Here is a 12,271-nt window from a genome sequence, read left to right as displayed (position 1 = left end):
TATATATATAGGAATCCTGGGCCAAATCGGGCTCGGCTGGGTCTCGCTTCATTTCGTAATTGAGTTGCTGGCTTGCCTTCTTCGAAAGCCCGCTCAGAAGCCTGACGCTTAGACGCTTGGCGCATGCCTTCGAATGAACGAAGCAATAACGGGGTGTTTGGGTGCGGCTGATTTAATAGCGGCACACATTTTCCCTAACGAGAGGGTAAGCAGGGTCTCTTCATATCAGTTCGTAGTTCGATTTCAGCCTTTCGTATCATGACCTTGCTGGTGCAACCTGACGCCGCGAATTATCCAGCAAGCACCTATGATGACGCTGGTATTCGGAAAGAAAGCCGCACCCAGTGCAAGGTATCGTGCTAGCGTTACACCGTCTAACCAATTGCGTACGCCCACTCTTTCACTCTGTCTGTGTATCGGTCTCTTGCGATAGACCGCCTAGCTAAAATCAGTTACCGTCGATGGCACAGTAATAATCATAATAATAATAATAATAATGAAGTCGAAAACCAGTCTATACCATCGTCATTACGGGACCTCGTTCTACAAACACGTACTGCAGGCGTCGTGTACTCATACACCCAGTATACATGTGTCACTACGACTGGCAATGATAATTGTTGTCATTATTATTACCACTATCGTTTCTCGTTATTGTAACTATTAATATTATGGTAGTTATGTCTAACCGCTGGCTAGAAGTGGTCGCCTCATGCGGACGATCATAATATATCGTTTCGACATGAATGCTAATACTTACTACAGCTCCATGTCACGTCGGGTAATGGCGACGCGAATAGGGGCGCCGACCGCCGCTCGTCCGGGAAAACCCAGGTAGCTAGAATTTCCCCCTCTATTTGAATGTGTATCGGTATGTGCAGACGATATGTGCATTTAAACGAAGACGGCCTTATATTTACATGCACTACTATATTTTTCATGAATATGCAAAAGAGGAAGGAAAGGGCCTCGATGGAACCACTGATGGGGCTCAGAAATCTTGTGCTGAGTGTACACACGCATAAATTGCGGCGTGGTTGTTTATTATTGTTTCTGCTATTGATATGCCGTATTAACAGCTATGGCGATAAATGTGAAACTCAAATAGCTAGAAACGCACTTGACGTAACATAACGTAGGAAAAGGATGTTTGTTCCATAGGACAGTCTTTTTGGGTTGCTTTAATTTTCAGTTGTTATCGTGTCCAGGTCCTGCCAATGATACACATGTGTACTACATCACTTGTGTAAATAAAGAAAGTCATTTGTTTATTCTGGTTATTAAGTCAAAGGATGAGGTTGAACCTGGAAAGTAAAGGCGCAGTATGTAGTATATAATTCGAGCAGCAAATATTTCAAAAATTAGCTCCATGCAACTGAAATGAGCTTGTCCTAACAGTTCGTCATCTACTAACAACAGCCTTTGATCCTCGCCAGCCTTGTCCCCGAATCTGATTCTAGTATAACCGTACATACAATAAAATGGGCCTAATTTGGGTCAGATCTGTCGTGAATAATCGACAAGTATCTAGGGTTCCGTTGCAGCTTTTATGTACCGTGTCCCGCACCGATATTACAAAACTCAGAGTTTAAAGATTCATAGAATGCACAATTATCGTATGTCGACTAATCAAGATCGCACAAATTTAAAATTAGCTAATTATTTTTTTCTAGCTTTAAGGGTTAGTCAGAAGTCAAAAGAGATGAAAGCGACCTCGCGTGCTTGCTAGAAGCTCACTTTGCTAGAATCCACTCTAGAAATTTCATTTATTTCTCTCACTGAAGGTGAACATATCATTCCGTGACCACCTTCTTTTGCCCCTCCCTCCACCCCCCCCCCTAACAGTTATGTCGCTGCACGTAGTCAACGCTCTTTACTTCCCTATTGCGACTACGAGACGGGTCACTTTATAGACGGTGCTTGCCCTCGTCGAGACGTCCCTCGTTAACTGTCACAAATGAGATTCGTTCCGCCATTATTCTTTAAGGGAGGAACGGAAGGAAAATTTCTCCATGTTCGTTTACCAGGCACGGTCCAATGCCCCGCCGAAACCGAACGCGAGACGACGTGTGCTAGCATACGAATTACTGCTACGAACGGCATTCCCGCGGCTTTTCGACTCCGCCGTTAGCTGCTATCCACTGGCAAATCTAATGGCAGCGAACGCGAGCTGCTATTCTCGTTCTCCTGCTCTATTGCGCACATATAGATGATTCTGTGTTTGTCTCATTTACGATCGGAGGAGGTCGAGGTAGTTAGTGCACACAACGCAAATCAGCTAGAGAAGGAGCAATGCTGGTATCGTCGGTGCATTCGGATACGCGACGGAACGCTACAGTGGTGTAGGGAGAGGATTCGTGGGGATAAAAGGGAACGCGGCGACGCGACAGAGAACCGCCGTCCGGAATGCTTTATCCATCATGCAATTGGCCATTAGATGCCTTGAGATCTTCCGGCAACGATGACAGTTGGGGAAAAGAAACGGTACTCGCCCAGGCGTATCAGGCAGTATTGCCACAGTTAACAGCTGGTCGACGTATCGCAACCCATTGCGTTAATGTAGGTATGTGTTAGTTTTCACAAAAATAATCTACGACGGATTGGGCAGCACGCGATCTTAATTTCGAATTCGCAACCGTTCTGTCGACGGCGTCAACGACGCCAATCATCGGACGACTGAGCAATTAACCGAAAATGATAACGTCGGTATTGCTACAACATATTAAAAAAGTATTACCTTTACTTAATTGATTTATTGCGCCAAACCCAATGGCATAGTTGACAATGGCAAACCGTCGCTACTAATATCTGATAAGAGAATAATTATGAACATCACAGATTTGTGTGCTCGATATGCCCAACACGAGCCATTTACACACGACGTTCCAAAACATAAATGCATAATCTAAATGATGATGAATTTACAGGTATTTGAATTGTAGTAATCTACGCGTGATGTCTATTTTTTCGTACTTCAAGCGTTCACGAGTAGTACCGTTCTGGCCAAGACACATAATAGTACGCTATTGGTTCACAAAGTTCATAGTTTGGTCTGGTGGCGTATCCGTGCCCAACTACCCCTATTAAATCTTCTAGCGTCCTACATTGACGCCAGTTCAGGGAACCAAAAGAGCGTTCCATAAGACCTTTTCGTCGAATCCATTTCTTTGGAAGATTTTCGTCAGGATGTGCTCTTGTACAATGTCCAGGCGCTCCGCCCTATTTGAAATATAATTCGCTACTTCTACCAAAGTTGTTCCGATCGCTTTTTAAAACAGATTCCTAGAGTACACTTAACTTTCTGTAGTGCCTAAATCACAGTTTCTGTAGTGCCTAAATAAAACGTTCAATTGATTCCTTGCTTGAAATGTCGCACCGGCCTATAGCTACTGATGAATTTACATTTGCCTAGTAAGTAGAATTATTCTGATTATTTCTGCTGTTTTTCCTGACTGTTTAGTATCAGTTCTATTCGTGTAAGTAGATCCGTGTAAAGTTCTTTGCTATATTGTTTTTTTTTTTTAATTTTATTACATTTTTAATAGTATAGTAGTGAGAAAAAGAGTCTATCGTTAGAAAGTTGATCTTCTACGTTCCGGAAAATATTGTATTCTTTTGGGGCACTTTCTATGACAGCATGGTTTTAGTAAGCTCTTTCCCTTGTCGTTTACCATAGGTTATACACATTCGATAGTCTCTAAAAATCTATATAGTATAGGGAAAGCTCTAATATAGATGTTACTGTGCCATTAGAACTACATAGTTGGAGTTCATCTTTTGATAAGCCGATTTTGAGGTTGATACACCTTTACTATGGAAATACACTATTACGTTTAGTGTGTCGATCATCCAACGCAGCTGCACATGTAGAAGTGCACATCTTAAGTGTACCAAAAAGTCGTCGTAGATATTTGTGTCTTTAGAAACTGCTAGCATTTCACATTTTACGTCTGCCATTAGGCGTTGCTTCAGACAAAGCAGGAACCTACCGGTGCTCTATCCGTTTGACGCTGTTCTGCTCTCGGACGCGTATTTGATTCTGTGTGTATTTACGTATTCTAGGTACTGTGGCCCTATTTGCGCATGAAAGAGTTTCCGTTTTTCCTTCTGTTAGTGCTTGTACTTGCCCCTCTCGGATGACTTCAATGTCAGACGACTTTAGATTGTGGCCCTTCCAGGTTTGGCAACTGCCGCTGCCAGCGAAACCCTAGTCAGCGTTCGATTGCGACTTTTTCGTTTAGTTGAGTTGAGATCGCTGTAGCTATTTGTTGTCAGTTTTCCTTGGTCGTTGTCTTTCTTCCTCGACGTTTCTCCTCTCCCTCCATCCCACTTCTCCTGCGTCTCTGATAGCTACCCGCCGTCTGCGGTTATATTCTTGAAACATCATGTGGCTCTATGTATTTCTGTGTGCACTCCTCCATGTCGGTTCGTTTGTCTGTAGTTGCTTGCGACCAATGCTATATGATCTTCGGCCCGCATTGGTTTCGTTATATATGTCCGTGCATGTGTGCGAAACGTATGTGTGGCCTGAATGCAGGATAAATCGAGGATTGTACGTTGGGCCAGCCCAGTCCGACCCAAAGCAGGCCTAGCTGCTTTGGCTATACCCAGCGACCCTTTCGTGCCGCTCCTCACTAGAAAGAATTGTTGGCACCGCCTCTTCTTGCATTCCATTACTTTGCCTTGTCTTCTTGTACCCTTACCCTCTTCTGCCTCTTGCCGTCTTGAGCCTGGAAAGAAGAGGATCGACTGGCTCCTTTTTTTTCTAGGCTGCTGTTGGTTGGCGGACGAACGCTATTTGCTCTCCAAGCAGTAGTAATAGCAGCATTAGAGAAGCCGAATTATGTCACGACCGCATCAGCAACTTGGTAACGTCGCTAGCCGATGCAGTAGCTGGCGACTGCAGAAACCGCAGAACCGCGAATGCCAACAACAGCACCAGCGTTGCACTAGCAAGAACAAAAGGAGTTTCCGTTCGTTACCCCACATTCTCCCCGTGCCTCACAACCACTGTTGGTTCCCTACAGCCTTGAGTTGCCTCAATTCTGCATCGCTGTACTCTTCGTCTATGCTACGCTTTGGTTCCCGCCTCGGACTCGTATACATTTCCCGGCACAAAACCCGAAACCTACTCGTTTTCCATGTTGGAACCTTTGTAGTCACTGGGGATAGTTGTCCAAACCGCCGGGGGCTAGTTGCTCGCGTCGTTTTTCTGTCTCTACTGAGTTTAACTTCCCCGATCTCAAATGTCTTGGCTTGCTAGTTTGCCAATCCCTTGTCCAATCGACACCCACCTTCATCCCACAGAACAGCACGTTTTCCTCGCAACGTCTCTCGAGTCCTCTTCTAACGGCGAGAATGATGTGGCAGGTGGCTGAACTCGAGATACATAATTACATATATATATATATATATGTAATTATATATATATATAGTGATTATATATACATGTATATATGTATTTATATATAACATTTATTGCCGAGGGCGCTTTTTTCGCTAGGCTGCTCTTGCCAAAGAGCTCTGTAAGGGCTGAAGAGAAAAGCTAGTAGAATAGCGAGGAGGCGGAAGGGAGGACAGTGACATGACGCCCAGGCTTAGCGCTCATATCAGCTTAATGGTCGATCGTATAAACGACAGGGCCTAGCGACAGAGGGACCAGTAGTGTCAAAGTAAGGAAAACAATAAGGAACAGCATTTGTCTTCGTCAGGCCTTCCTACCCCCCAACTCGCAACACCTTTCTTAATTCCCAATAGGCTCATTCTACTCTTTTTCTCGTTCCCTAAGTAATTTTACGGAAAGAAGTGAAGTAGTGCGAGGGGCGAACTTCAGTGATACAAAAAAAGGGGGACAGAGGAATTGCTTCTACCGCAATAGTGGCCGTACGTGAACGACAGAGACGTAAGCTTTGGCAAGATGACAAAGAAAAGGCAGCCGTAAAAGCTGCAAGACTCGGGAAGCTCACTGCCCACTTGTGGTCCCTCCAAGTATCGGTGTCGCGGGGCCTTAGTGTGAACGAATTCGAAGAGCTATCTAAAGAGGAAATCGTATACAACAAGAAAGAACATGTTGAGCAACATTTGTCAGTTCAGAATTTTTCGTTTATTGAAAAGTCGTGTACAAGTCGTATTCAGTGAGCGTGTAACAATGTAACCGTAGGTATCATCATCATCGGCATATATACAATCAGTACTAGCATTACCATCGCTTTCTTTTAAAAAAGAGTTTCTAGCATTGCTTTCGCTGTATTTTTTCTCCCTTACCGAATATCTACTTACGTATGCGAGACAATACTACAGTGGAAGAACTCAACTTTCTCAACAACATTAGCTTTATATTGGTGAAAGGTCTTTGACCAAGACGCATTTTTTTCGTGTTTAATTTCTCACAATTTCCTGCGTCGAGAACTTGTAAAGCTATGGGTGGGTTTGTTGTTCTAGACCTATAATTTTATCAGTAATAGTACTTCTAAAAGTTTCACGATTCTTTATTCTATGACCTATTTGTAATTTGTTTTCTATATTATCGTGAATTCGTACTAAGCAAACTCACTTTCTATGCGCTGGATTGACTTCTCGTAGATTTGCTTTAAGTACAATTTTTTTTTTAAGCACACTACACTTCAAATGTTAATGTCACAGTCATCATCATGCTACAATAATCAATTTTCACCATCTTTCTATAATAAGCCACCATAAAACCACCGCACCATTGTCTAAAATCACGATGTTGTGCTATACTAAATATATATATATATATATATTTCTCACGTACACTTATTATTATTGTTACATAGATACTCGACAGTTATTGCCGTTCCTTTTGTTACCTATGTGCTGCATACCTTCAAACTGATGAGCACTCATTAAAGCTTAAGGACGCCAGCTGTCGATAACAGAAAGGAGCAATACTCCAATTCTACCCGCACACACGGATATTTCTTCGAAAGCCGTATGAGAGTTCGGTCCATCCTTATAATCGCTCGACCGGAGAGACGCGCTCATATGAGGCCGGCTCTCTGGCTTAATTCGCGCTTGCAAGACTGATTTTCCTTAAAGATTTATAAAGATTTTTTAAAATATTTATATCTAGTTCTCTCTCTTCGTATTCGTTGCTTCCTTTTATATCTTTCAGTGGTGTCTGTCCTTCTCGTAAGGCTCGTCAGTAGCTTCAATTAAGTGGCCTAAATTTCGATTGTGACTTTTAAAAAGTCAGCCTTGCTATGTAAGGCTTTGAAATAGATAAGGCTAAATATTGCTATTATTAAAACATTAAGTAAAGCCAGTTGTACGGCTGGGTCTGACGTCTGGCCGGATGTAATTTTAGCGGGCTGGAGCAGACGCTATTATTATTGTTATTATTATTCTATTGACTATCGCACCGAAACTACCGGAAAGACCAAACAAAGATATTCTGTTGCCGATTACTCTCATAGTGCTGCACTCACGGTTCATTGCAAAACTTCATAATATCTACTTGATAACTACACTATGCATGCGTTCACTTTTTTTCACCGTTACGTTCTGTGCGCGCGCGACTAGCCATCACTCCACAGACCGACCTAATATCTAACTCCTCCAAATACTTATGAAAGCAAGGCCTTGCTTCTTCAGGACCCAGAATAGGCGGCGTCGGTGCTTGGTCTGACAGTGGTTTGGTCGGTCGCGCTTGTAGCATGCATTTAAAACGACAGTGATAGTCTTTGGTCAAATTCGTTGGAAGTTTGCAAAAACTTTTCCTTCCGAGCAAATTGTACACTGCGAGTATTGGGGCTCCATGTTTTAAGGGGCACTTAAAAAAGACTCACAACTTTTTTTGCGTCAGTTCGTACTTGAGCACTAGACCGCGAAATCCAAGTAAAAAAAGTGGTGGGGTCTTAGGGGTATGTCAGAAGTTGGGGAAACGGGGCTTTTAGGACGGTACGAGCTCATTACATACGCGAACAAGAAGAAGCAGGCTAGTAAGAAGGTCAGACAAGCCTTACCCCTGTGCATTTCTACATTCTTAGCGTTTTGCATTTAGATTATTAGAGGCAAATAGATAGCAAGCCGTTGAACAGTAAAAAGCCAACTATACGTCGATTTTACTCACTAGCCTCTTCTTGCGCGTTTAAGGGTCAATGGATAGTGCTCTTTTCTCCACTAACTTAACTAAAACAGAACGTGGTTGTCGGGTGTCGTTTGTCTGATTCTAAGCAGCTGAGAGATTGCGGACAGGGGTTTAGTGGTGTTCTGTCTCATACAGTAATATATTAGCTAGTAGAACCGTGAATTTAGTGATGATTAATAGAAAAACACGGACAGAACCGCAAACCCGGAGGCATCGGCCATTCACTACCGCGGCAATAGTAGCGAATGGTGGTCACTAGCGGTCTGATACGAAACTGTTAAAGACACATGTTTCCTAGTCTAGCCATTGTGCCTCGAAGTGCATAATGACCACTACGGGTCAATGGAACGTACTGAAGAGATGCCTGTCTTCAGCAGGATCATTAATAGTCTCTTTTGAATATAGGCCTATCTAAAGGAGAAGATACTCAAAGCAATTTTTGGGCATAATTCGAAATTCAGCACGCCTGGATTAACGTTACGAATTTATTTCTTTTGAAACTGGGGGTAGTAAACGTAGCTTTTAGTTTTGCTTCAACGGAGAATTATTTTTCTTAAGGGCTCGTGAAAGTTAAGCTTAAGGTTTATCTATGCGGTGAATGTATTAAGTTGCTCGCGAGTCTAGTAAACACAGACGTTATCATATCGGGAACCTCCTAGGTTAATAGGGTTGTGCTATATTAGCTTGGGCAAGAGTCAATTTAGTCTTGGTTGATCGTGAATCAAACGTGACACTAACGAATAACCGCAAAACTGTCAGGCAGCGAATGGTAACAAATTCGCTATCTGTGAAGAAATTGTCGGAAAGCCAGTCCGCGGCCTGTCTTGACATCTCAAATAAGAACCATGAGAAGAAGAGTGCCAAATCTTTGCGGAATCTCACGTATTATCTTTCTCTTCCTTTGATTTTTCGCTGTCTCTTTCACACGCGCCTACTATTCCAATTTTTGGACCATTTTTCGCACCTCTACCACTGTCACTATTTCGTTTTTCCACTTCCGTGTTCTTTCATTTCTGAAAGGTCGCCTGACCGTCTCCACTTCATCCGGCGCCCCTCTTTCTCCTTGACGCGGCTTTCTTCTGAGCCGAAACCACGTTTCAACCCCAGCCCCACTAACAGCCGTAGTCTCGCAGTTGTGGCGTTCTACGTCGTGTGGAGGTAACGCCAAGGTAACGGACGCCACAAAACTCGCAGGCTTCGTTCGAATCCTCCTAGGCGCTGATGGGGATAGCGCCGACGGGGGCACAAGGAGCGCAGCTGTGGCGTAGCAGCGGCAACGATGATCCCTTTGATGGCCCTTGAAGATTTCTTCTCATTTTTGGTACAGGGGCAGAGCCTATCCTCATGCCGATTCGATGGTCCTAACATAATTTAGCTAATCAATTCTATCGCAACGGCCATCGTGGCGACGGAGGTTTCTTCTCCGGCTGCTACTACTACCGTCCGACTTGGCGAAGGCCAAATGCTGTGCACTCCGCACAGGACAGATGAAAGTAAATAGTTTCTTTTCCTGTGACTGACTGATCGACGGGTCGACTGTGCCGCTCAGCGCTTATGGCCTCCCGTCAGGTATTCGTCGGGAATAAGTGGGTCGAAGTGACGGCAGTGATGGCGGGTGTACTGGCGGTAACTGTGATAGTGGCGACTAGAGAAACGACGAGGACCGCAGCTCAGTCCACAGCGCAGGACAGAAACTCAATGCTACTCACATCTTCTCAAAGCTTATAGTAACAGCTACATGCATAAGAAACGTGTGGAGCTGTAGTATCAGTATCGACAAACGGTAGTCGCCCGAAACTGCTGAGACTTTGTGGCACAAGCGGTAGCCTGGCATGACGGACCGAGCAAAATATTGTCCTTTATATTTCAGGGTTATGCTGCTTAAAGTAAAATACTACAATAGAATAGTGGCACATCAGTAAAAAAAACTTTGTAAATGTCCTGTTTGACTAACGTACTGCGAGTTTACTAGTCAATAGTCGAAATCGTCATAGTACTTTTCCGTTGTTCTATTGAGACGGGTATTGACTGATGTTAGCCAATGTTCAGCCGACCGTTACGTTTCGTTTTAGTTAGCTTTTCTCATTGACTATAGACGCTGATTTGATTGTGAGAACGGTTGGGTTTTGCCTCAGGTCTATTTTGCTTTCGCAATCTCAACCTAAATCTATAAGAAGCCCTCCTTTCTTGTACAACCAATTTCTGGTTCTAGTTCTGCAAACCAGAATACTCGTTCTGTTAGCCTTTGTCATGGGGGGCTGGAAGCAGTTCTCACATCCATGGCAAGTCTGTGTCCGGCCTGTTTCGTTACCTCTCTGTTCGTTATTTTCTCGTCCCAAATGGGTGCACCACCATTCTGCCGTCCAATTAGCCGTTACTATCCCCTCTTCCCTTCTTAATGGCTATCATTAACTGCCGCTTTTGTGAGGATTTTTCGTTGAGGGTTGCGAGATTCAGTACAGAAATACCGTGATTGAAGGCGAACGAGTGGGTTAAAGCAAAATAGACAACACCGGTAAAAAGGGAAACCAAGAACAAATGAAAATATCCGCTTGCCTAATAGAAGCGCAACGCACGCAAATTTTGCCTAACGATTGCCATAAAGCGAACGGCTACCCGTCCGACGACGCTCGCAACGAGCTTTTGCATATATTCACAGATCCCCATATTTATCCATTATTTGTGGTAGCCTGTCTCTATCAAACCTCTGGTGCTGTCCCCTGGTGAGCCCGCTGCCATACGACCTAACATTTCCGCGCGCTTTTCGCTCTTTACTCACTGAAGCGTCCACTTTCATTTGGCGGCCCCCTGGATTGCCGTTGGGAAATCGTTACTGGGGCACTCCGAACATATACTCGCCTTGCCCGGTTTTACCAGTGACAGCATCATGGTTTGCCAGGAAAGTGGAGGTCGAGGCAGGTGCTTTCCAGCCAATTTGTTGGGAATTCCTGTCGCTGCTCCTTGTCGGCTTGCCTGTCCATCCGTCCGTCCAAGTTCCTGCTGCCCACTTTGACACGGCAAGCTTATTTTACCCCGATGCCCACCAAGTTGACACTAGTGGGCCAGCAAATTTCACCGTGGCGGCGGCGGCAGGCCTGAGCGAAGAATGAAGGGTTCCTATTCGTTGTCCGTTGTTCGGACCACCCGTCAACGGAATCGCAGACAGTGTTTTATGCGAAGTGTAAACCTAAAACTGAAGCTGGCAATTTTAGCATCGCTCTGCAAATTAGCCTTTGCAGAGAAGCCAAGATTCTAAGTCAAAGGTCAGCTAATGCTGCTTGTTGGCTGCCAGATTTGAAACAGCTGTTCTCCCGTAAAATATCAAAGCTAGCACACGTAAAACGGGAACAGCAAGAAAAAACAACAAGGAAGAACAAGCTGCAACCACAAAAGATCTCTTTCACAAAAAGTGAACGCGAGCGTATGCATAGTGCACGTAGCTATCGTTATATCTTCCTTTAGCAATTACCTGCGCAAAAACATCCCGTTCATTCTCGGCCTACTATCAGCAGGTTGTTCGTTCGTACGAAAATTTTTTAGCTGACTTGTATAAGCCTATTGGCTTCTTTTAAGAAGCCCTGCACGATATCTTCCTTTCAACTTGCTAATGTAGAAAACTACTTTTATCCCCAATTTACAACGTAGTCGGTGCGGCGGCATAAGAGGTAAAGGCAACAGCAGCTGCTAATTTAGGTCTTGCAATAGTTGTCCTTTTTGTCCCGCTAAGGCTCCCACATGTACAACGTTTTACATCTTCTCTACTAGTGCTCCTTTTCAGCTGAGAAGTTCATTACGTACTGGTCAATCGTACGTAGCCGTGGGCAGTAGATAAAGGTCGATACGAAGCTGGGATTGAGAAAAGGGAAAAATACGTCATTGGTGAAATGTTGGCCAACCCACACAGCGAGTTCTCTTGCTTCGGAGTATCCGGGATGATAACCGAATGTTTAGTGGCTGTACGCGCGGTTTGAGTAAGCGCCGGAATAGATTGATGAATTTCCGGAAGATCCCTTTCTGCGGCGGCGTTGCATGATGCACCAAACAAGTAGAAGGACAAGTAGCAGCAGCAGGATGCCTGAGAGGATTACGACGAGCGCGAACTTACGTGTTGACAGGCAGAAGTTGAATGATTCGTTGATAGCCGGCGAGGAAAATGCTAAA

General features: G+C 44.3%; 1 protein-coding gene across 3 annotated transcripts in view; it reads right to left on the bottom strand.

Annotated features, from left to right (window-relative positions):
• LOC111244091 (cuticlin-1-like) overlaps positions 1–12,271 on the bottom strand; it is a 64,738-nt gene that overhangs the window by 27,153 nt on the left and 25,314 nt on the right. Inside the window, exon 8 of one of the 3 annotated variants that reach the window (XM_086981181.1) lies at positions 6,081–7,052. The exons of 1 other annotated variant lie outside the window; for it this stretch is intronic. In XM_086981181.1, the coding sequence (XP_086837307.1) occupies positions 6,874–7,052 (179 nt within the window). In that variant the 3' untranslated portion in view covers positions 6,081–6,873. Of the gene's footprint in view, positions 1–6,080; positions 7,053–9,010; positions 12,267–12,271 lie in introns of those variants that run through there. One more of the 3 variants, XM_086981180.1, reaches the window with a different exon arrangement.

This window comes from Varroa destructor, unplaced genomic scaffold (assembly GCF_002443255.2).
Source record: "Varroa destructor unplaced genomic scaffold, Vdes_3.0 BEIS01000002.1, whole genome shotgun sequence".
Classification (NCBI taxonomy): Eukaryota; Metazoa; Arthropoda; class Arachnida; order Mesostigmata; family Varroidae; genus Varroa; species Varroa destructor.
The sequence above is the reverse complement of the archived record's forward strand: the minus strand, read 5'-3'. Positions and strand labels throughout refer to the sequence as shown.